The 26,271-nt window shown below is 38.9% G+C and overlaps 1 protein-coding gene across 2 annotated transcripts; it reads left to right on the plus strand.

Annotated features, from left to right (window-relative positions):
* Positions 1-42: 42 nt before the first annotated feature.
* Positions 43-26,220, plus strand: pnocb (prepronociceptin b). Of its 2 annotated transcripts, XM_058613584.1 has the most exons (5): positions 43-82; positions 1,201-1,318; positions 2,054-2,219; positions 20,327-20,589; positions 25,116-26,220. In XM_058613584.1, exons 4-5 carry the CDS (start codon positions 20,443-20,445, stop codon positions 25,770-25,772), a joined length of 804 nt encoding a protein of 267 aa, XP_058469567.1. In that variant the 5' UTR covers positions 43-82; positions 1,201-1,318; positions 2,054-2,219; positions 20,327-20,442; the 3' UTR covers positions 25,773-26,220. The 2 variants fall into 2 exon arrangements, with proteins under 2 accessions (XP_058469567.1, XP_058469566.1); XM_058613583.1 differs by lacking the exons at positions 43-82; positions 1,201-1,318; positions 2,054-2,219 and adding an exon at positions 5,213-5,300.
* The last annotated feature ends 51 nt before the right edge of the window (positions 26,221-26,271 follow it).

Consider the following 26,271-nt stretch of genomic DNA (forward strand, 5'->3'; position numbering starts at 1 on the left):
TTGGCTGTAAATTGAATTACGTCGCGCGTTGTGATTGGTTGGTAGCAGAGCATGAAGCCAGCACGAAGAGCTAATTTTCAAGGTAAGAAAACACTTTTCAAGCTGCTATTTGTACAATAGCCCTTTTGTAAGGTCACAGTAGGAAAGACACAGTTGTAAAGCATCAAATAATGATGGGTGAAGTTAATTTTTCTCCCTCCGTTTAAACTGAACTAAACTATCATTACTGTTATTAGTAACACCTGTGCTTTTCCTGCTAAATCATGTTAAAATGGCTGCTATGTAAAAGGCCTTTGCACTATATGAACTCCGTTTAAGCAATTGTTTGAAACCTATAATCTTTGTTTTGGGGAAAAATTAAATGTATTGTTATCAAACATTAATATAATGTTATGTCTCGCATTATACTTGACATAATATAGCTGAGAGAATAGTGGTGGCTTTGCTATTTTGCTATTTAAGTGTGTCTCTGTTACATGGTAATCACAATTATTGTGATCAATACTGATCATGAATATTATATAGGTGATTATTAATTGGAAATAGGGGAGAGGGCAAGATGGAGGCAGATGAGCTGCTTTGGCGACCCCTACAAGGAGAAGCTGAAAGAATATTTATTGGCAAGGACAGAATGTTTTATAAATTTACTAGTGTTAGTGTTTTTTTCCACTAGTGCTGAGCATTAAAAAAATCATAATAGAGACAGTGGCACTGACTAATTTGGGTCACTTTTTTGTATGAGTAATTTTACAAAATAAATTAAATAAAATCTGCAAGGGCAAAAACAGCCATGCTTCTGTACTGCTGCAGTTCCTTTTAGTCAAGACTACCTTATGATCAGATTGCACACACACAAAATGAGTGGGTGCTACATCAGTGTTGGATCGAGTGTTTTTTGGTGGAGGAGTGGAAACAGTGGTGATGACAGATAGCAGGTTTTTTTTTGTGTGTGTTCTTCTGAGAGAACAAAATAGGAAACAGTGATTCATTGCAATGAACACCGAAAGAAAGAAGCATTGAAGGGTATATATACGTGTGTGTGTGTGTGCATTCTTATATGATCCATAGCTTTTGTCATTGGTGCCAAACACGAATATTCTTCATTCCTTGAGGAAGATGAAGTCAGTCACGGTTGACTTGTTTTTATATTGAAGCAAATGCCCTCTATTCAATTATCTCACCCCTCACTTGCTTTGACAGATATCTGGATGCAGACATTGGGCATAATATAAAAGGAAAATGAAGAATTTGTTGGAAAGTCTTTTCCGGGAACCACGCAAGAGGAGCAATGAAGAACTTCACGACAAATTCAATAAAGGTATACTGGCACGCCAAAAACGTATCAATGAGTCAACCAGGAATTATAGTTTTAATCACCTCTCTTTTCAGATTAATTGTGTTCTCTGTGGGGGCTTTGCCTGCTAATTATGGAGTCCACCAACAGGAGGGGCAACAGTAATTATTTCCTTGATTGAGGTCAAAACCCTTGCATTTAATCCTGAGGTCTATCCTGAGCTCCCCTCACACAAAGAGTAAACATCAGTAAACATATTCTCGGCATCCTCGCCTCAGTTTCACAGCAGCCGGTCGGTCATAAAAGATCATTTCCCTCCTGTGTGAGCCACATTTTCACTGGAAATTCTGCCACATTGTCTGCTACAGTGCTTAAGCTGCTTTTATTTTGTAAACCCAGTGGTTTTCCATTAAAAACCTGTTGGCACCGGGCTGCTTGCATGCTGTCCATTACATTCTCTACAGTCTTTCTTTCCTTTTTTTTTGGTAATAAAGCCCCCTCCTGGTTACTGCTGCTGGCTATACAACAAGATCGATATGTACAAAAATATGAAATACTTCCTGCCAAATCCTTGTGCTCTGAAATCAAATATCTGTGGCATGTTTTGGCGGTTGACGCTGCAGATTTTCTGCACAGGTGTGTAATTCTTCTTCAGTGCAAAAATGAACGCTGCTTTTGTAGATGGAAATGTAGTCCTTTCCCAGCCAAAGTTCATCTTTGGCAGTGGCTGTTAATAACAATCAATTGTCTTCTTGACAGGTGAAAGTCCCACACTGCCATAAACCATTGCAGAGATCCTCCTTCCCCCACTGCCCTGTTTCACATCGTTGGGTTTCATTGTGGGGGAGAAAGTTAAAACACCTCAGCTGGATCAGATGGAGAGCAGACACGCCGAGCTGAAATGGACGCGTCGAACACCGCTCAGGTTTGCCCACATCTTTCTATATATTTTTTTTATTTTTCTGAACCCTGCTGAATCTGCTCCCACCGGTCAGCATTTTTACGTCACTAAAAGTTCCCTCAATCTAGTCGTTAGAACAGGAAATAAAAAGTATTGCTTGGCGTCACAGGTGGTGAACCAAAAAAAGGGGACTGTACAGTAAATGCAGAGTTGGGGACATATCGAGCTTATGTCTCTTTGAAAATGGAGTTCATTATCAGCAAATATCCTGGGACAGATAATACACTTATTCTGATAGGAAAATAAGTTCTGCTTTTATGGAAGCTCCCATTCTCTCTCAAGTCTCCAGTGGTGCATAAAGATGCTGCTTCTCTCTTATCGAGGCATTTCAGCTAAAGTCGGATGATTTATGACAAAGGGATTATAGATTAAATTGCTTGTATGGATATGTGTCTTTTTTGTTTACATTGATACAAATCCGTTTTATCACATCAGAGTGAATCCAACCATCATCTGACATGTTATTGTTATATTCTGTACTTTTTGAATGTCATCATGGCTTTCCTCATTATTAATGACATTACTAATGTCTATATAGAGTTGTTTGCTTTGTGTCAAATAACTGAATGATGAAATCTTCACTCATAGCTTTTCTTTCATCACTGGATGGCTTTCAAGAATGTATTTTCAAAAAGAGGTTATTCCTATAAATAGTTATTTAGTTTAATTTAGTGATCATGTAAAAAGACACAATGTTTGAAAGCAGGAAGAAAAACAACTTCAAGGGCATTATGCCTATGTGAAATCATTGCAATCTGTTCAAGCCATTTAAAAACAGTTTCACAGGGTTTTGTGGCTTCACAAGAAAAATGACAAAACATCAATACCGAAACAAGACTTGCAAGGTTTTATTGTGATGTTGTGCCAAGTTCAGCATGGCCTCCTGTGTCATCAAGGTAATCTCCGCCTCTTGGCCATCCTCTGATGTGGACACCCAGTGGATAGCAGCGATATCAATGACAGACAGGCCTGGCCATGGCTGCTTGTTCTTCACAGCGCCTTATCTCAGCAGCACCGAGGGCTCTGTCTATGTACCCAATTCATCCATCACTATCAGACCTCACGCAGGTTCAGAGCCCAGCATTTAGTCTTTCACATGGCGCGAATGCTAACGCCAGCTCACGACGAGAAGGTTACTGAGCCTGAAGTGAAACTTCAAGACCAAAAAAAGTCTGCGCTTGAGACATAGTCATTATTTCCCTCACAACAGTAAGTATTTGTACATCTCAAACCTTTATCCACACGAGTGGCCATGAATCTGACTGTTTCGTCCTCAGACTTTTCTTTTAGTGCCACCAGTGGAGCAAAGCCTTCTCTTGTCTTGTGGAATATTTAGATGATGGATTGGCACATAATGTGGTGCAAACATTCATGTTTCTCTGCTAATGAATCCTACGCAGACTTTTTACTCAAGCGGACATTATCGATTTTTCTCAGCTAAGGATGCCCACAAGATTAAAAAAACAAACTTTGTGTATTATATAATGTATATTGGGGCCCGTACACACAAGAAGAGTATAATTGAAGTGGTTTTATCCACATGGAACCAGTATTTTGGGAGCCCTAAAATTCTATTTTTTGAGAAAAACAGTGAAAATAATGATGTCATAGCCTCCCCTTTCTCCTGATCTTGCGTTCGCTGTCACCACCCACATCTCCTTGTGTTCTCCATTATTGGTATTTCTGTGGCAGAATTTCTGCACCACATACAGACCTGGCATATAGTGTTTCTGAGTGGTTTTGAGTGGTTTTGTGTGTATGAAGACATTAAGAACAAAAACGAAAAAGATTGTATCTGTTTCTGTGTCGATAAGGCCTTGGTAGGTAGAATGTGTCGTCTTCTAACCTCAAGGTTCTTGGCTCAGTCACTGTCTCTTTGGGTACTTCACCCTAAATTGCTCTTTGCAAAGTGTGAATGGAGAATCTACCATCATCAAAATTTGAAAAGCACTATACTATATAAATACTGACCATACACCATTGCGCTTTGATTAACTGCACAGATGATGAGCCTTTGATGGCATTTCTCTCTCTCTGTCATCTGTCACTCCAACTTCAGGTCATTATCTCAGCAGCACTTTGAACAAGGCCAGTCCATTGCTTCTCTTGCTTTACTTATCTTCATTCCACTTCTCCTTCTCATCAGCCTCACTTTAATCTCCCACTTGTTTCTGTCTTCACTTTTTTGCTCCACTGTTCTTGACATAATCACCATCATCTTAACCAAACACTCGACATATATTATGGTCTGTAGACTATAGAGAAATTCTTAGGACCTTGGGGAAGGGCGCTTTTTTTTTTTTTTCCATTACCAAATTTTCTGCATGAGTCATACAAAAACCTGCTGTCTGCCCGCTCTGTCCATTGACTGCCCCGTCCTATATTACTCATTCTTTTATTTACTGGGAGAATGTAGTCTCCTATTCAGTTGTGCCATCAGCCACTAACAAAAAAACGCTTTGTTGTTTACCCCCTTCTCCGGCACAAACCACTCCATCGACCCATTGTCATCCCCACTGTCATTGCTTTATTCACTCGTACCCAACTTGCATTTTTGGAGTAAACATCCCTTTTGTGACCTTGGAGACAGTTTGGCATTGAGGCTGTGGGTTTTTCAGACACCTTAGACACGGGGCCTGTGGATCAATCTCATGGTGGATGATGCGTATTTTTAGAGCCCCATTAGTTGGCTCAATGAAGACGAAACCGGTGGCGTAGGCAACGCCTCCTACGTCAGCACGGGGCAATGGTTTGTGTGTCTGTCCGGGGGTTTGTGCGTAACAGAATGGGGGAATCCACCCCTCTCTCCAACTCTCTTTCTCTCTCGCTTTCCCTCTCTCTCTAATTCTCATGAATGGTGATGTACAGGGGAAGGGAGGGGTAGGTGGTGGTGGAGGGTTGAGCCAGGAGGGAAGGGGTGTGCCATTATAAAAAGCCTCAGAGGAGGCATGTGTTCAGTTGTTGAAACCCTTAGGATACGAGCTGAACCACTCAAGACTCTTACAGGAGGAGGACTCTGCGAGAATATCTTTACGTCACATACAGGTAGGGAAGAGTGACTTTTGTATGTTAATGTGAGTGTGAGCCCACCTGTGCAGAGAGATTGTTGCGTTCACCAAAAGATAAGACGAGACACCAGCTCAGAGAGGTGAAAGTGGTTAATTAGCTGAGGGCACAAACCAATGTCTAATAGATCCTGGGGGAATATTGTTGTTTAAAGACAACCATGGTGAAGATTCTCACTCTTTAATTCCCCATTTTTTTAAAAACAGACTCTGTCATATCTGTTTCATCTCTTTCTTACTCTGTGTGTTTTTTGGATGGTGACCTCCGAGGTCTGTAAATAACATTCACTCACCTGGTGTAGATTATTTTCCATTGCTCAATTTGTGTCCCAGTGGCCACAGTCACCGTCAGCATCACCCACATCGCACATAACTACTTAATTAAGAAGAGAGAAAGTCCCAGATCGTGCTGATAAAGCAGTTCAGGTGTGCTTTGTATTTGGCAAAGATCTACCAGTAGAATATACACTGTAGTAATATTATAAATGGAAAGATGACAAATACTATTAACTTAGAGTAAGTTCTCTGTGACAATATCTATAAGCAGTATAGCTCATTTATGGTTTTCCTAGAGTAACTTGTGTCAGACGAGTCAATGAAGAAATCTTCAAAGTGACAAAAGCTGTTTTATTCTTCTTAAAGAAGCCCCAGTGTCAACCCCAACAAGTGGGGAAGAAAGGCTTGAGAAGTGATTCGCTTGAACGGCGTTATTATGCTAAACGTACGATGATGATTTTAATGATAATGGTAATGAATGTGCATAATCTTTTCCCATTATCAGTAAAGACGATACCCACACAGTCGAGGGAGAAAATGGGTGGTTAATGTGCCGCTCGCAGATAAATGAATCCATAGTTGGGGGAAACTGCTTCACACAGGATGAAGTGAGACACAGTATTTTGGAAGTACAATCACAATATGTACAAAGTTATACATTTGTATTCATTTTTTTATTTAAAATGCCTTCAACATAGAAAGAAAAAGATCATTTATAAGACACACATATAGGTATTTGTGCTTTGCTTTCTTTATTGAAAATATCTATATTTCAAGAACTGGTTGTTTGAGTCCATGAAAATTAATCCTATATTTTTTTAATCCATTTCAGGATTTGCTCTATAATTGGCAAAAAAAAATAGCAATTTATCTATCAAAAATAAATAAAAAAATGTCCTTGCCAGAAAATCACAAGCGCTCTCTTTCTAATCAGTTACAAAAGGATTTAGGATTTCTGCTGCCTACACTAAGACTGAAGTGATTACACAGTTTACAGGATTTTTGGCCTCACTGTCAATATTCATTCCAAAACTGCTTCTATCATCCTCTTGATCAGTGCATGATTCATGGCTAAGTGAGGAATAAAAAAAAAAAGTTACCAGCTATTCCCTTATCTGTTCCTTCCACCACCTTCCTGCACAAATGCTGTGCACTTCATCACTTTTCTCAGCCTCACCGTCCTCACCTTTAGAGAAGTTAGAGGCTTTTGTGGTCGTGCTTGGACTCCTTTTCCTTCGGGCTCCGTGTCCAATGGATTTGTGCAGATGTCAACGCTGCTTAACGGCGACTCGATGAATGATGACACCATGTCAGTTGTCTCACACTGCCATATACACTCCGAGGCTGGCGGGAAGTAACTGCACAGGAATTAATCTTGTCCAAGCTGATTATTATTATTATTTGATAAATGACACTTTTTCCATCATTTGTAGGTGATTTGGTTTGATTTTGGCATCAAGAAAAGAAAATCCCTGCATGTCTGTGCTCATCTTTTTCATTTCTGGTCATGAAGAAGTGTAAAAAAGAACAAATAACCTCACCTTCATCAATTCTTATGAGGAATGACAGGAATACAAAGATTCACATGAATGCACTGTTCTGCAATATCGATGCCCCCCGCCAACGACACAACCCCCATCTTAAGGCACAAATCTCCCACCGCGTCTCACACACATGTAATCCTGTTTATCAGCCGATGTGTCTGTGCTGCGCTGCTTGCTCTTGGTGGTGCCGTCTACCCGTGTGAGAATATTGTTTGGTGCTATTAACGCTGTTGTGTGCGAGCTAAACGAGATGCCCTTTTGCGTGTTTTCCCAGCGAAGGACATACCTGATGCTGCGAATGATTGCGGAGAGCGCCTCTACCCGCAGGTGCAAATATGTTCCCAATTAAGAGAAACCCTGCAAGTGCAATTGAAGGAAAACGGTAGTAATGATACGCTCAATTGATCTGATATGATGGTGCCTCGCAAAGAAAGCAACCATAGATATAAATGGCAACATTCGTGCCAAATGTGCATTATGTGAGTGTTATGGTCGATGTGTGATGTAAGAAGAAGAAATGTTCTGCACTTTCCACTCAATTTGTGCCCTGCAGTCTACAGAAGATAAGATTTCCTAAAGAATAAAAGCAATCCAAGATAAAGGCGCACAGTTATCCAGCTGCATGGACTGAGATTCTTCTAGTAGATATGGAGATGCAGAGATTAAGACAAAGTGTTTGGGCCATAAGAGGAATCTCAATTACTTTAATCGCACATTATCACACTTTTGTTCATATGCTTGATTTTATTGCCCTTTAGCTTGACCGGTTTCCATTAATGATTGTCACAGTCTGGCACCTGTGTGAAACGGAACAGAACAGGAGCAGGGCGGCAACTAATGTTCGTTTTCATAAGCGATTCATCTGTCCATTATTTTCTTGATAAATCACGTACGTTTGGTCTGTAAAATGTCAGAAAATGTTGAACGTGATTCCAAAACCTGGAAGTAACAATGTTCTCAAATGTCTTGTTCTGTCCACAAACACATGTATTTGTTATATAGATCAAAGAAATCAGAAAATATTCACATTTAACAAGGTGAAACTTTATTACCTTATTAAACACTCAACCGATAATCAATTATCAAAATAGTTGATTAATTTAGTTATCGATTAATGGTATAATTGTTGCAGCCCTAAATAGAAGCTGACCATTAAAGACCAATTAATACATTTATAATAATCGACATTGGCCAATTATTATAAATGAATCAGACAAGTATTTTGTATTTCTTTAAGTTTAAGTACATTTTGTTCTCAGAAACTTGAAGTTAAAGATATAATAAATATATGTACTTTTTTATAGGTGTACAATCACCTGATTGCATGAATTGTTGATTCTCATTACGTCAGAATGATCATGTTTCATTTATATCAAGGAGCCCAGTCAGCTCTACTGAGGCCTCCATTTTGGACCGCCATGTTTTTACAATAGTCCACAATGGACAAAAGTAAATAACTTTTGAGTTTTGATGCTAACTGGAGGCTGCATAGGAAATAGTTTTGAATCACAAATTGAAAATTGATTTTTTTATCAAACCGTGACCCGAGGAAATTGGAATGGAATCAAACTGTGAGAGGATGAAAGATTCTCACCTTTTATCACATAAAGATAAATGTTGCTAAATTTCCCTCAAACTTAATTTTTTCATCCGAAGTTGTTGTTTTTTTTGACAAAGTTTGGTGTTTTGATGGCCTGTTTACTTCATATATATATATGTATATGTATGTATGCATATATATATATATTTTTTTTTTATTATTATTATTTAAAATATATAAATTCCCTGCAGTGCAGACATGAAAGGCAGATTGGAGATTCAGACCGTAAACCAATGATTAAGTTATACGTCAGTAGTTGCAGTAGTTGATTTATAAAGGTCAGCATTGGGGACTGTCACAAAGACTGGTGGAGATGTGATGGATGCGTCTTAAATCAAAGTGTATGCTCTCACATTTCATGATCCTCAAGTGCACCTTCTTCTGCTGCCCGACGTCGTCTAAACTTTTTTACGAGTGCCCGAACAGACTGGATTTAACCAATGATTCGTGGCTGTGTGTAAATCCTCCACAACAGAGTGACGTTATCTGTCATTGTGATATGGAACAGGGCAGTGAAATGACAAAGTAATTAAAAGCAAACATTCATTTCAGTAAATGATTAATTGTGAAAGTTATTATCAAGCCAGTTAACCAAACATTTTGACTTCAGAATACAAGGGCTTGCTGCTCTCCCTGTTTTGTTTCTCTTATCGCTGCAGATTGTGACTGTCGAGGTTTGGAACCATCAATTTAAAGGCATCTCATTGGGCTCTGGATAGTTATAATGGGCTCTATTTTCTTTTTGTAGACTAAATTATTTATGCAGGAAACAGCTAATCTGTTAATTAAAAACTTAAACGATCAAAGGCAACGGGGGGAAACAGTTCAACACATCTGGGTTACAGCACGTGGTGCGTCGCTTGTATTAAAGCATGTAAGCATGTTCTCATTACAAGTTTGGAAATGGAATAACAAAAAAAAAAATCAATTACAGTTCGTGTTTTAGAGTTAGTTCCTTGTTGGGTCTAATTGCAGGCAATCGGTGACCTTTGAGGATACAGTAACTCATGTCAAGTGGCTGGTCTGATGAGTCACCAATATTCTGCAGGGAGACTGATTTTTAAGAGAGTAAATGGTTTAAGATGAATAAGCATGGTCACTGTGGCGTAGCACATTTAATATTAACAGACCTTTGGAGTGTTGATTTTTGTAATAGTAGTAATAATTGCAGTGTTGAAAAGTAGTTAAAGCTAACACAGTTGGAAGGATTGCAAGAAAAGTAGAAAGTAGAGTTTCAGCTGAACATTCAGCATTTTGGTATCTCAGCATCCTCCCCTGATCTGACGGAAAGATGTACTTGTTTCATGTCTGATATTGACGTGTGTTTAGTGCATTTGGTGTCTAAATCTGGTTTCTGGTTTCTTTGCAGTATAGGAAATGATATAGTAGCAAACCTTATGTTCAGGATACCTGTATATTGAGTTCTCCATTGCACTTTAATTGGTCAAAGCCCAGATGAGGTGCATATTTTAGTTGAAATGGTTTTATGGATCAAAGATTGTATTTATCTGTGAATGTCAAAAGTTCCTGCCTATTATGCCTTTTGAATTCTTACTTATTAATTCTTTATTTTACTAGGTTAGTCTCATTCGCTATGTTTAAATGTGCAAAATTTCATCATTCCAATAAATTGCATATTGGGGTTTTACAATTTCATGGACGTGAAATTATGTGGTCAGATTGTAGTTCTGTAAACATCAAGCATTCAGTCAGAATGGACTTTATCCGCATCTCTGACTTTCGTTTCTGTTATTATTATCAAAATGGAAACACGTCACGTTTACGTGGATCAGACACAGGATAGCATCAAACCAGGAAGTCATGGTCTCTTATTCTTACTCTTATTCTTTTATTCCGATTATTATTGATGTGTTCTCTTCATGCATGGCAGCAGAATATATAGAGTAGTTTTTGCTGCCATGTTTTGAATGCCTTTAGTATGGAAATGGCTTTTTCGTATTTCGGTATCATAATTTAAAAAGCCAATGTAATTTTTAAGGGGAAATAATGACATCAAAATGTGCTCTATTTATAGTCAGGGTGATTTATAGTGTCACCTTGATTTCCTCTTAAAGGGACGTCTGGAGCCTTTCTTTTCCAAAATTGCATAAAATATTAATTTCCAGTAACCTCAAAGAAAAATAAGCATTTCTGTCCACGTATAATATCAGAATTAAAAAGTATAGAGGAAAAAGTGCTCATAAAAATGTCACCTAATGCTGGATATATAACAAGTCTGAGTTTTACTCTCCCCAGAAATGTGGTCACTTTGAAAACTTTTGATAATGGGTATTAGAAAAACATTGTTGACTAACAAAAAAGTGTAATCCTTTTTAAAGAGACAACAGACAACTGTCATCTCCCTTAAGTATTTTCTGTCTGGTCACTGTTGTTAAGACCCAGCAGTAAGGAGACTTTTCCTCAGAGCTAGTGCTGTCTCATAATAATCACCCTTGTTTGATTCAGCTGTGGCAGATACACGGGTAAATTCTATTCTCTGAAGTGTTTAGGAGCAAAGCAGTAGTTCCTTTGAGCTGTAATTTGAATAATCACTTTTCCACCAAAACCTCACCCCAGTGACCAAGAGAACATAGTGAAAGCAAGACTCACAGGGAGTTGGTCACTAAAGTCACTAAAAGTTTATTTATTTTTACCCAAAAAGTTTATTTATCTGAGTTTCATTCAATTGGACCATCAGCTGCCCTGATTTCTAAAATCTGGCATTGGCATCAGCCATAGAAAAACTAGTATCTGTCGTCCTGTATCTCTGTTGATAGCGCATCATTTTCTATCAACACTGTGAGACGGGTAGCATTGTAGTTACTTCCAAATAATTCAGGTTAGTGGTGTAGGCCACCAATAACGGTGTCACTGGAAACAGTAAAAGGTTCATGGCTGTTGGTGTAACAGAAGAGGACACGAGGCATAGGGCAAAACATGGGCAGATGATCCACTGTGAAGTCTCCTAAAGGGAGAAGCTCAAACAAGGCAATGATGATCCAGGATGTTGCACATGTGCTGTACTGTAAATGTAGATTAAATGACACATTATAGCTCTCAAACCAAAAGATAGCAGAAGACATGAGTACAAAAATGGACAGAGATTAACTGATTTTGTTCCCTGCAGTCGCCCAGAGAAATGAATCACAACCAGATTGGAGGAATGATACATTTCTAATAGATATTATGAGGCCGATTTTTGTCTTCCTCTGGGAAACCACACATTATTGGTCCATTATCTCAGATCAACGCATTTTAAACAAGCAATCACAGAGAGTTAGGCGATAAAACACTCATGAATCTCTTCAAATTATAAAGAATGAATCATGTGCAGTTAATGGCCCATGAGATGTAATAGGTAAAATATGAATTTTAATCATTTTCCTGCCCTGAAAAGTGACCACATCTTCACGTCATCCATCATTGGTGGCTCCAGCGCTCCAGCTTGGCCGTAATGAAGAGAAGTTAAGATCTGCTGAGCATTGGAGGCAACTGGAAACCTGCCAGTGCGTCACTGAAGATAAAATATCTCAGCCGTAATTCACAGATGTGGGGAACAGGAGGGAGAAGTATGCAGGGATGGAGAGGAGGGAGAAAAGGTTGAGTGTTGAGGCAAGAACGGAACAACAAGAAAGGGGTAGTGGATGCAAAGGACGGAACAAGAAAGGAACAGAGAGACCTCGAGGTTATCTATGCATTAGCAGATTTCTTTGTGCTTTTCAGCTTCATGCAGACGACTAATGGACGAGACCGAGTGAGTGAGAGCTTTGTTGGAGACGAGCGCAGAGTTTCTCTTCTCCCTCACTCGTATTCATGACACCTTGCCCGCCTCCCCCCTCACTCCACCCTTCATTAAAGTCGACAATGCTTATTTCTCCCACCATTAGCTTTATTAATGCACTTCACAACTCTGCACACTGAGTGAACGCTGCTCACAGTCCACATTTTTCACATGCACGTACACTTCTTCATGACGCAGAAAAGAAATTCTTTCCCCTTCATATCCAACAACAAACTATTTATAGCACACAAGGGCAGAATTTATTAATTCATTCTTGAAGAAATAATGAAGAGCAGCAGAGAGGTGAGTGTTATCCTCCGTCAGCATTACACCCTAAGATAATACTATTAATATTTTTAATAAATGCATTAAGTCAGTGTTTTCTCAATCCTGGGCCTCGTGAACCCCTGCCCTGCGCTTTAGATTTTTCCCCGCTCTAACACACCTGCTTCAAATGAGCGGGTTGTTATCAGGCTTTTGCAGAGCTTGATGACGAGCTGACCATTTGACTCTGCTGTGCTAGAGCAGAGAAACATCTAAAACCTGCAGGCCCGGGGGGTCCACCATGAATAGGATTGGGAAACGCTGCATTAATATATTTAAAGATAATCATTTGTTATTGGTTGGGGAAAAAAATCACATCAAAAAGCCTTATTTTCTCTATATAGTTGGACAAAAAAAGTTTATTCAAAGTAAAATTCCATGCAACTTGCAAAGTTGTTCTTTTTCCGTTTATTTTTTTGTTTTTAAAAAGCCCTGAGAGGCTGTTGACCATTTTTTGTTTTGTGTATTTTACAATAAACTGGACAGTACAAAAACAGTCGAATTTATATCCCAAATTAGAAAAGTGAAATAAAGAAAAAAAAAAGTCATCAATGCTCCCCCTCCAAAACAGAAAGAACAATACACCATTTCCTGCGCTAGTCTTTTATTTCTGTATGATGGAAAGATTTGTCTGAATTTTGAGTTAATTTTGAGTAAGGCTAAACATTGAATTGAAATAACAATGTGGCGCAATATTTATTAAAGCCAAAATGTGTGTAAAAATATAATTTTATATGAATTACTGTCTTGATCCATACACATCTTATTCAACAGACTGAAGGAAACCTCTTTGTTACTCACAAATATCACACCATAATCATTTTAAATACGTTTTTTGAATGAGAATGAGAATAATATGTAAAAATGACCATTCCCTCTGATATCGTGAATCATATCCCAATTCCTGTGGAAAATAATCCCAGTTAGATATTTATTTAAACTCATTCAGCCCTAATTTTAAGGGACAGGGATATTTATAAATAAAGAAGAGCTTTACATGCAACTCGTGCTGTAATCATTTCCCAGACTCCAGGATGATTCGTGCTGTCTTGGTGCATCGGTGAATAAGCCTCATACAAATAGCAATCACCTTTTTTTTTATGTACAATACATCATACGTCAGCCTTCACCCTGGCCTGCACCCAGTCAACTCTGTCAGTTTATGCAAATGATATGAAACATTTAAGATAGCTAAAAAAGTATGCAAATTCAAACAGTCAAGGGTGGTTAAAATAGACCACGAATAATGGAATCATTACAGAAGTGAAGCAGGGAGAGGACTGTGCATGTTCATGGCTCATTGTGTCACACAGATTCAATATAAAAAATATTGAAAAATCAACCTGCCTCATTTAATCAGGGCTACAGTTAAAACTGCAGTAACTTTTTAAATTTCGCCTATTGGCCCCACACGACTTTCTGTGTTTCTCAGTATAGCAGAGTTTCAATCTCCGCTGACTTTCTTTAGCTGCACACAGGAAGTGATTTGTTCAATGTCAAACACAAAAACTGTGAAAAAGTAAAATCTTCTGTTCAAAAAAACCCGGTTGTTTCTATAGTTTAATAGGATAAATGCTTCTTCCTTGTGTATACACGCAAACACTCAGTCAGGTCTGATAGTTTTGCTTGACAGAGCTAATTTTCAGATGATTAGTGCAGCCTACAAATAATGTTACGTTGTATCTGTTCAACAAGACCAAATAGAGACAGAAACTCTCATTTTACATAAATATACAATACAGTATTAGTAAAACTTTGAATATTATTGAATATTCCAGGGTTTAATACTTTGCTTTGACTCTTGACTCTGTGGTAAAGCTGATTACTTTAGGGATTTAGGAAGTTGTAGAAAGTTTTCATTGCATTTTGTGTGAAGCAATTTTTCTTTTATTCTGCTCCCACAACCATTGACAGTGTTCCATGTGGATTGTGGGTTGACATTTCTCAAATTTCAATTTGCTTTTCACAGTCTGCAGACATACGATACTGTTATGGCATGGTGTGGCTTTACGTAAGCGTTGAGCTAACTGTGAGCTGTACCATTTACCAATAATTATTCATGTACCATTGAATAATTAAACTGTCCTGTCAAATGTGTTAGTGGCAGTAGTCCGGGTGTATTAGGATACACATGCATGTAGGATCTGGATTCAGTAGAAAGCACCAGTATAGAGACTTAAGAGGTGGACTTCAGACAGTTTTGTTGCTGTTGACATTTTGCTCTGTGTATTAGCTTCTTCTGACATTTCTGGGTTTAAGCCAGGGTTGGGAACTGTAGTACAGGTACAGAGCTCCCACACCAGCTTGAGCCCAACTCTGGTCTGACTGGATGTTCACATGCTTGGATTACAGTTGACATAATCTGTCATTATCAAATTACTATTGTGTCTTAGTCAAAAGAAAAATGTGAGAAATTTGATTTAGTTTGACTAACATGTTTACATGTACACAGTCTTGTTTTTTCCTAATGTCATGTAAAAGTACTGTGATGAATCGGTGGTCTGCTTTTAGGTACCAACTCTCCACTCACCACTTCATATAAATATTTATGTAGACATTTTTTACAGCAGATATCATATTTGTAGAGGTTGAAACAGGTTTTTACCATTAACATTAATTAGGGTTCAACTCCAGATTTAATGAGCCAGGGTTATGCCAATATTCAAGTGTAAGCGTAGGTCACGCTAAATAGTTTTTATGTTATTTTAAAATTGCATACATGTTTCCCATTATTTCTGGATGTATTCCAATAAAGTTATTGAGAATTAAATATACTATAATCTAACTGTGGCCTAGGGATTTTGCACAGCACTTATTATTCAGTATTCTGTGCTTTATGTTACATTACATTACATGTCATTTAGCAGACGCTTTTATCCAAAGCGACTTACAATAAGGTTGCGCTATCTCATCTAAGGACAGTTTATGTTAAACATATTCAGTGTAGTGAAATCAGATTAGTTTCACTAATGAGATAAATTACCGGAAACTGAGGGGTTAAGTGTGCCGCACTGTTTGGGTTAGGGTTGGTCTAGTGCAAACATACAGTATGTGAGTGGGTATATAATAAATAAACAATGACCAAATGGAGACACATCCGTGTCAACAAGCTGACCAATGATAAATCGTTAAAACCGGCTCACTATTATACCCTCTATAAACATCTCCAGGCTGCAGATTGATGACACTGTAGCCCATTAACTCGTAATATCCTTGTCAATTGTTTCTCACTAACAATAATGGCTTCCATTTAAAGGAGTGAAGGCAGCAGGCGACAGCATAGGAACTCATTCCCCGAGTACTCAGACAGATATAAATTGCTCTTTATCCACTTCATCAAATGATGGCCGCAGCTCGATACTGCTTTGTTCAAAGAATCAACCGACTAATTAAAGCCACTGAAGGTACAAATTAATGAATTAACGTGCTGGGGGAAATAAAATATGGTGGCAAACTCCATTGATAAACCAAAGATTTAGAGAACAAAAAAAATATATATTCATATTTAAAGGACATATGTGAAAATAACTGTTCTATGATGACAGGAGGTGGTGATAACAAGCTGTAAAATCATATACATGTTAAATATACAACAATATTGTGCATGAGAGAGAGATAGAGCTGGTTAGTTAGTTAAACATGACTGTAGCTTCCTGTTTTCAGCCATCAAAACACATCTCTACTGAAGACCTTTGTTTTTCTTCTCCTCTGCTTAAGACATTTTTGAGAGGGGTAGTGAGGCTCTTTAGGTTTGGTAACATTCAACACACCTGCAGCTTGGTGTGTTTGATCAACAGCTGGCAACCTGTGTATTTAAGTGCTACAAGCTTGAGTTGTGGTCCGTTACAGTAATCAGAATAAAAGCTTGATCGGGCTAAAAATATGTCATGTATACATGCTAATCCAAAAACATACTAACCCGAATGAGAGGGCTGGTATACTGTATGTCACTTGTGATTCAGATCGCGGTTCATACTGTATAAACCAGTGTTTCCCAATCCTGGTCCTTGGGGGTCCTGTCCTATATCTAATAATAATTTTATCACTTAATATTCGTCTTATTTTAGATAATTAGGGTGAACAAGGTAAATAACTGTCACATCCTCACATGTGTGGTATTAGTCATCATCAGAAATGTATGTTCAAATTGAACAGTTTTGTAGAATTTGTGGCTTTGTGGCTGTGTGATATGTTGCTCCTCAGATAATCCGTCGCTGTCCTTATTTTTCTAGCTAAAGGGCTTAATCACAGTATTCATATATAGAAATCTGAATGTATCACGGTTCACAAATGGGCATCCACTATGTAATAATAAAGCTCTGAAAACATGAAATTGCAAAACCTTCTTTAATGATAATAGTGGCCCCAGATGCCTGCTCATACGAACACACTCTGACTGTAGCGTCCATTATGAATGTGTGAAAGCCTCATCTTTGTGACACTGGAGCGTATCCAGAGCCTACGCCATCGCTCACACTCTGCTGGGGTTTTTTTCCCACTCATTTGTTCAACTTACTTACTAAAGGACACTTAAGGGAAAAAAACAACAATATGAAATGGGCTTAGTCAGCAGGCGAGCAAATGTGCATTGCACAAAACATCTCTGCATGACGAACAAACACGTCCCGCTAATGATTTCCCATAAAGCCAATTACACGTTTTTTTTAAAAGGACTAGTGTCACAGTCCACGACTGGAATGTTATGCTATTGACAACGAGTGGTAATGTGGTAAATGGTCACGGTGTTCCAGGTTTTTTACCTGAGTTGTTTATTTATTTTCAATACGACACCCACTCAAAGCTTTACATACGTTCCCATCAATACCAGGTCCTCACTGTGGGATTGCTGTGCTTTTACTAGCTGTGACTGGTGACACTCACCACTGTTTTCATCAAACCTGTGAAAACACAGAATGTGCTGGACCTGCATTTGTCAACACGACGCTGAAAGCATTTTTACTGTTAGCTGTTGATACAATATCATCAGCTTTCTTATTACTATTTCGGATATACACAGCTATTTCAACATGTTCAAAATACAAATGTTTTTTTTAGAAGTAAATATCCTTAAAGCTGCTGTTAGTGATGTCATATTTTGGCTTAGATTTGAATGAATTAATATTGTTTAAAGATGTTGCCATATTAAAAAGAAAAAGTATTAAACATTTGTGACATTAGTGAGGTATTTATTCACTCACAAGCAGCTTTTCTATTCATATTTTGTTTGTGCCTCCTCCTTTTTGAGGAGTTCTTCATGGAGTTTCTGTCCGACTGCTGAGACTGAAACCAGTGACACTGAGAAAACACTGTAGATCAGTAAAAGCTGCTAAGATTTTTAGCTGTTTAATAAGGTGATTTGATCTGTAGGCAGCAAATACAGTCTATGTACATATGTTTGTTTTATGGGCCTCATAATGTCCTTAAAATGTCTATGTAAGTAGAATTACACGGCGGAATAGAGGCTAGCACTGTTACCATGCAGAGGTTAACTGGACACTCTAAATTGACTGTAGGTGTGAGTGAATGTGTCCAGGGTGTACCCTGCATTTTGTCCTATGTCAGCTGCGCTGGGATTGGCTCCAGCGGCCTACGTAACCCTTATGTGATGGATGAATGAATGAATAAATGTCTAAGTAAGTTTCTTGTGATAGCTTGTGCTATTTGGTCATAGTTACATGGACACTAGAGACAAAGATGTTACAGGAGTTTAATTATTTGGTTCATCCCAGAGACACTTTGGAAACCAGAAGCTATAAACAAACGCTCCAGTCAATTGTGTTAACTGTTAACATTTCACTAGTAACTATACCCACTTAACACTGTTGATGCTTTAATTAGCAGCATCTTCTTACAGGACTTTTGCATTCTGCTATGTTCTCTGCTTTTACATTTAAATATCAGTAAGGACGTGGATTTCTAACATCTAAAATTTTATCCTGCGTCAGCTCCTGAAAGGACACAATTAATGTCAAGAAGACTTGTTAACAAAATCCTAAACCAGACTGAGGCTTTAAGACTATTACTGTCATGAAATACGTCAACTGGTTTTAATTCCTTTACAAAGAATGTGCAACTACTGTCACTACTGTTGCATACTACACTGGAAAAAAGTGGCACTAAGCTAGTATAATCCTTGTGTCATTATATCCATATGTGATTATATTCACAATACTAATCAAAATGTGCAATTCTTAGGGAATTAGCACACAAATCTGCAGTTCCCATCAGCCATATGGAGAGTTTGCGATAATTGTTTTGGATTAACGACTTGTGATGTTAATACACTGACACTTATTTCTGACGCAGCGTGTGTTTACAAGCAAGAAACAGCCGCACACAGACAAAGTCAGCAACAGGCTCCTAAACACACTGGGAGCATTTTGCTGCTTGAAGAGTCAGGTGACCTTGGTCCTGGTCAGGAAACCTTAGCTAATGTTTCTGGTGTGGCGGCAGAAGCAATCTATGATGTTCTGAGGGGCAGTTTTTTCATTGTTATCTCTGTAAATGGATGATACAGAGCTGGGTGACAGGATAGATGGGGTCAGGGAGTGGAGGTCAAGCAACAAACACTGTGCACCTGCCTCACAAATTTACAGCAACAGCCAGAGGCAACAGTATTCTCTGTAGTTTATTCATTCATCCATTTATCTTCCTCTAGTTGAACACACATCACCAGTTCACAATGTCTGCTGTCAAAATCCAAACATTCTTGGGTTTTATTTAGGGCTGAATGATTTTATATACATATTGAATTGTGATTATTTTGACTGAAATTGGGATTATGATATAATTTGTGATGTGAGAAGGAATGGTAATCTACACATAATTATTCTCATTTTCATTTGAGTAACATTTAAAATGAATACTGTATTTTATTTGTGCAGATGTGTGAGAAACAAAGGTGTTTTCTTCAGTCTGTAGAATATGATGTGTTTAGGTCAGGACAAAATTTAATCAAAAATGGTAATTTGGCTTAAACAAATATTGCACCTCCTGCGATTTCAAAATTGCAGTATGCCATATTATGATTTTGGTTAAATTTCAATAAATTGTTTAGCCATATAGCATTTATACTAACGCCCCATATATATATGTTTTCCTCCTTTACTCCCTTTTTTCTTTTTAAAAGATTCCTCATGAATTCTTGCAGCCATAGGCCATTACCTGTGTTATGGTAAAAGATAATCTCTGTAAAAGCAGATCCATTTTTACAAATCTCTACTCTTGCTGTATGATTTCATCAGTGAACAGAGCCTGGAGGCTACAGTGGCTGCTTCCTGCCCACTGGAAAATACCCATTTTCTCATTTATCGCCTCAGGTTGTGCTCTCGCTCCATCATCCCACCTACACTGACCGTGTCCCAGTGTTGGCTGAACACTCTCCCACCACCAACGCTTTAACTGACCAGCTAACTCCTGCTAATGATCCTTGTATAATGGAATTGACGCAATATTCCCGTCACTCTGTTTTCTCCCTGTAGACTGGAGCCACATCCCGAAGGCACGAGTTCCCAGATTGTCCCACCGTTGAACTCTGACTCTTGTTTTCTTCCTGCTGGGCTCCTGTGTGTCCCTGCCTGTCTGGGTGTTCCGAGCCATGAAGTTCCCTCTGTGGTGCCTGGTGGTGCTGCTGGCATGTCTCTTCACCCCTGGACGCAGTGACTGCCAGGGACAATGTGCGGCCTGCGGTCTGCTCCTGCAGCAGCAGCAGAAGCAACAGCTGCTGCAAGCCTTTAACGCCATGGTGAGTGTGTGTGTGTGTGTGTGTGTGTTCCAGGTATTACTCATGCTGTGAGGACCTAAATCTGTTTACATAGTCACATTATGGGGACAAAAAGAAAGTCCCCATCACTTAAAATAGTACATTTTAAGGTGAAGTCATGTTGTATTGTTAGGATGAGGTTATGTCACTATTGATTCAGGACCTTTACAAAGCTGTGTTTTTAATGTAAAAAGTCAGACAAAAAAAACAAAGATAAAAAGGCGCTATTTGTGCCTAAACCTAATCACCTGGTTTGCATTAGCCTCATTTAAAAGTGGTTAAATCATGTTGATCTGCATGTTTGTAGACATGTGAATTAGTCGTATCATTTTGATTCAGAGATGTTTTTTTCAGGTTTTTGTGTTTTGCAAAAATGTACAAACACAACATAACATAATTCTGGCAACTGTGTGAGATGTTAAAAAATGTTTTGCCATCATTTGTTGAGCTTTTTGGCTCAAAAAATAGGACACATTCAAACTCAGATTATTTCATGGTGCTGAGAGCAACATGAAGATCCATTTTAAGAAGAATCAGGACAGTTTACATCAAACAAATATTAGAAGAAAAGTTTAGCTTATTTAGTGTGTTTTTTTACCCTTAAGCTTTTCCCTGAATTCCTCAACAGTTGTCATTTTGGAGATAAATAGCTTCATATTCCTAATGGGCCTATTCATTCTGTCTCATAATATTAGCGTCTTCAGGACATGACCAAACATGTGATCCAACCTACATGGGAGCTTAGCTCGAGTAATTCAAAATGAATCTGCAGCATGGCACACAATCCCATTTCCAAACAGTCCAAGACACATCAGTGGGTAAAAAATAGTCTGTGGTCTTCCATGAATAACGGCTGGATGGCTAATTTAGCTGATAATGATGCAGAGAAAGACAGCTGGGACCTTTTTGGGAGTTGTAATAGAACTACGTAATTGACTGCTGCTCAGTATCATCAGCCCGGCCTTACGTTGGTGACTGACACATTTTTATCAGCTCTTCATTGTGTTAGCCGCCTTCCCATTGAGCCACAGATGGAATCCACTGAGCAATTCCATTGTTGCCACTCCAGACGGAAAGTGTGTGCGTGTGTGTGAAATTGCTGGTGTTTGTTATAATGGCAGGACCCATTGATTTATTCATGCAGGGCCTCAGACTACAGATGCACACATGCATAAAGCAGACCATCCTCTGGATGAATTGATTACATAATTCTTGTATTAGTAGTCAATTACCTTTGTTTGCATTTGCACTAATTATCTGTGCTGCTGTGGTCATTATTTACACATTTCTGAGAAGTAGCTCTGTGACTCTCAACCATTTGGCCTGGTGTGTTTATTGGTAAGTTTATTTGGATTGTATAGTACCAGAACATAGCAGTTTAGCATTGTTTACTTAGGACACTTGCAGGTCTACACTGTCATTTTTATAGTAGTGGAAGTGACACATCTTCCTTCGGTTTGTTTTTTTTTGCAACTACAATTGTGAAAATTCCCACTTTATACTACATTTGTCGCACAAGGCAATATTACTGTATGTTTACACCACGTAAACCATGACATAACAGTAGTGTGTGAAATTCAGTGGTGCAACAAGCTCTGTGTCACTTTATAAACTTATCCCTCTCCCTGCACCAAAGTTCATAGAGAACATTTGAGATTTAACATCACAGCTCAGAGGAGCTGCTGATACCTTGTTCCCTCCATTACTAAGTTCCAGTGTGTTGTTTAACAAGGCAGCTGTAGACCAGTATCTCCTCTGTTCCCACTTGATAAAATAAATAATGCTGATTTTCTCTTGGGACTTTGTCGTTGTCAGAAAAGGCTGTCTACACCAACACCAAGATAAAGTGGCAAAACTTAACTTGTAGACTTAATGTTGTGTAGATTTTATAAAGTAAGTCTTTTGTTAAAAGGCTAAAATTAGTTTTTCTTGTGTCTCTACTGACGGCTTGTCTTTCATGTCTTCATGACAGTCAGACTAGAACACAGACTTCTTTATTGTTATATTTAAAGGCCAACCCTGACTGACCTCCGCTATTAAATCAAAAGCCTGTGAAGCAACCTCACTCTAGAGGGTTTTGGCAGTTTCCACAACCTTTTACACCCTGTAGTCTTCACTAGTATATTAATACAATGACTTCGTGCCCATACACACACACACTCATGAACTCCTTTAGATTGCACCATTGATCTAAAGTGGAGAATCCCCCAATGTTCTCATTTCATTTACGATGGATAATTAATTTCCGTTGATAAATTTGCAGCAGAACCTCCTCTCCCCTCGTTCCTTTGATGTGAGCAGGTTTTCCTGATAACAACAGCAATTTATCTCGTTTGAGCGCAATTTGACGAGTAAATGGGATTCGCTTTTTTTCCTCAAACTGAAATTCAGCTTAGAGGGCTCTGGAGTTCAAGCAAGGGGAGATGTGGATGCATACATTTCTGTAATGGGGCAGGTGTAGCCTAGTTTGTCAGGGGGGAAATATAATGCTCTGTTCTTGTGCAATTGATGGTATAAACGTTTCATACGTTCTATCCTTTGTGGGGGAAACTGAAGCCAAACCCGGCTGATACTGAGCGAGAGACATTGAACACACTGGGCAGGTTACCTGCCTATCACAGAGCTAACACACAGAGACAAACAGCTATTCACATCTTATCAGTTAAAACAAGATGCGACACACACACACACACGCACAGGGAGAGCATACAAACTCCACACATAAAAACCCTTTAGTTTATCCTTAATTCAAACTGGTCACTGCAGAATTATCTTTAGATAAACTAAAATATTTATCCTTCATGAAAGAAGTTGGAAAATGTTGCAACAACAACAATAATAATGAACAATTCAAATGTTCTAATATGTCTTTGCCTTCATAAAGTTTTGGTTCCATCATGAGTTCCATGATCGTTCAGTTGCCAAACTGTCAAGTGTGTGATGAGACAGGAAGTTCATTAAAGCGTCACTGCAAGTCAGTGACCACTGACAAAATGTTCCCTATATATATATCAATCAATCAATGATATAGAAAAAGTAAAAACGGCATGAAGAACCAATCAGGGAGAAGAATGTTAACATAATGTTGGCAAATCATTTACCCGCGAGTCCTCAAAATGACTTGCAATTTCCTCCAATTTGCTGCTGTCAGTCACCCGGCAGAAGTAGATGACACATTTATCAAATGATGGACGTCTCATATTGGCATGTTAACTTTCTAAATATGCTGAACACAGCACCAACAAGCTCCCATTAACTCTCATGACACACATGCCATTCAGGTTAAATTGACTGGGACTGGTTGTAAAGCGGCAGTGGTGACGCTTGTTGGTATAAAAAAAAAAAAAGTGCCATAAATAATATGCTGACCATGGGCAATATATACAATACATTCTGATATTAAGACATTGTGATTTATTAATAACTCAATAATATTTCAATTTAAATTGAGAGTAGGACCACCTTGAACTTGTGTGTGACTCACTTTGGACTGGAAACCAAAGTCAACAAAGTTAGCTGGCACCAATAGGAGAGCAACAAAGTCACAAAATAACACATTTTAACCCAATGATGAAGGCAACAATGCAGCGACACCTCCTGTGTGCCCTTGAAGTATCTCCAGTGGCCGCCCATGTTTAAGAGTAATGCTAATTTGGCTGCTATCATACAACTGTTAGCATCATCATAAACAAGTGATAGAATCTGAAGTGATCAAATTTGATGCACAGTCAATGATTATGTAAGTTATGTTAACTTCCATCATCCATCCAAGCATTCCAACAACCAAACATCAATTGAGACAACTTGCCAAAGTGAAACCATTTCTTTCTCGGCATCACATCCAGGTTTTTATCACGACTTGTACCCGTACTGTAATGCACTCTATGTAGGGCTTAGCCAGGATTCACTTGCTCAACTACAGTTGATTTAAAACGCAGCTGCTCGGCTTTTAACTGGTACGAAAAAATGAGAGAACATTACTCTAGTTTTAGTGTCCAAGCACTTTGGCCAACTCTGTTGTTTTTTAAAGTGCTTTATAAATAAAGTTGGATTGGATCCAATCTTTCATCCATCCATCTGTCCAAGCATCCATCCATCCGGGAAGTCATCTATCAACCATCCATCTAAGCATTTAACCAACCAACTATTCATCCATATTTCCAAGTAATTATCCAAGTAAGTATCCAATCATTCATCCATCCAACCATCCATCCAAGCATTCAACCAACCAACCGTCCTTGCATCCATCCATCTATCTAAGTAATTATCCTGGCATCCATATCATCCATCAATTTAAGTATTCAAACATCCATTCATCCATCTATTAAACCATCTATCCATCTATCCATCTATCCATCCATCCATCTATTAACAGCTATGTGGCAGTGCCATGTGTAGAACAACATCATCCCAAACCCAAACTATTAGACCTTGACTAATGATTAATGATGATTTTTGAAGCTCCTTATATGAGCTGCACTAACACGTCACTCTTTCTCCATCTACAGGTGTGTCTGTTGGAGTGTGAGGGTCACATCTCTAACTCACTCACATGGGAGGTGTGTAAACGTGCTGTCACACTGTCGCATCAGCATCCTTTGATTGCTGAGGGGGGCGCTCTGTTCAAGAGAAAGGGAGAGGAGCTTGAGTTGACCTCTCTTGACCTGAACTCTGACAGCGGACTGCTGCAGTCGGCGGCCGCAGAGCGTTTCCAGGAGGGGGATCAGGATGAGATACCAGTGGAGCAGCGCAGTGTCCACTATGACTCATCACTGCTGGACTCCTCTGAGGATGGGGACGACCTGCAGGGCTTAGATCTCAGTCTGGTTGATGAAGGGATGAAGCTGAGGGAGGAGAGGAACGTGGAGAGCGACAGCCACCTAGAAGAGGATGAGGATGACAGCTCCGAGGCCGTCATCCTATCCAAACGCTTCGGTGGCTTTCAGAGAGGTCGTCATGGGTACCGGAAGCTGATCAGCTCACCCATTAGGCCCCTTCAGAAGCGCTACGGTGGGTTCATAGGCGTCCGCAAATCTGCCCGCAAATGGAACAGTCAGAAACGTGTGAACCAGCTGCTCAGACAGTATCTGGGCATGAGGAGCAGCCGCAGCGGCAGGTTCAACAACGTCCCCGTAACTCGTGTCTGGAGGCAAAACAAACTGTGATGTGTTTCCGCCGCTCTCCCCATTACCTCAACCAATCATCACGTTTTCAGCAGCTCACTCCAGTTTGAACTGTGACATCGCCATAAACCACCATCATCACCCTCATCATCATCAGAAGAAGAACACACTTCGCCATCTTGCTGCCTCTCTCCGTGTCTCTAAGTAACGAGGAATGTTTTGACCGTTCTGTCCTTCTTATCCAGCATATTTACATGCCATTCTGTGAAATAAAAGAATTAGAGAAGTGCAATTGAATATATTTTTGTGTGTTGGTATAATAAAAGGGCCCAAATGAAATTTGGAAAACTGGTTCACTGCGAGGTTTTTCAGACCTGAAGGTAGGATGTTTGAAATCCTGTTGAATGCACTTTCATGCATGTGTGGATGTGACTGTGGATGTGATTTTATTTTTTATTTTTTGCAAGAGTTATAACAGATGACCAGCTCTCATTAGAAGGATGTCAGTGTGTGTATATATATATATATATATATATATATA

This window comes from Solea solea, chromosome 17 (assembly GCF_958295425.1).
Source record: "Solea solea chromosome 17, fSolSol10.1, whole genome shotgun sequence".
NCBI classification, from domain to species: Eukaryota; Metazoa; Chordata; class Actinopteri; order Pleuronectiformes; family Soleidae; genus Solea; species Solea solea.

Bases quoted from the DNA above. Each gene is read 5' to 3' on its own strand.
- pnocb (XM_058613584.1), top strand. From the start codon at position 20,443: ATGAAGTTCCCTCTGTGGTGCCTGGTGGTGCTGCTGGCATGTCTCTTC. The intron at 20,590-25,115 runs GTGAGTGTGTGT...CTCCATCTACAG, and splicing joins TGCAAGCCTTTAACGCCATG to GTGTGTCTGTTGGAGTGTGA.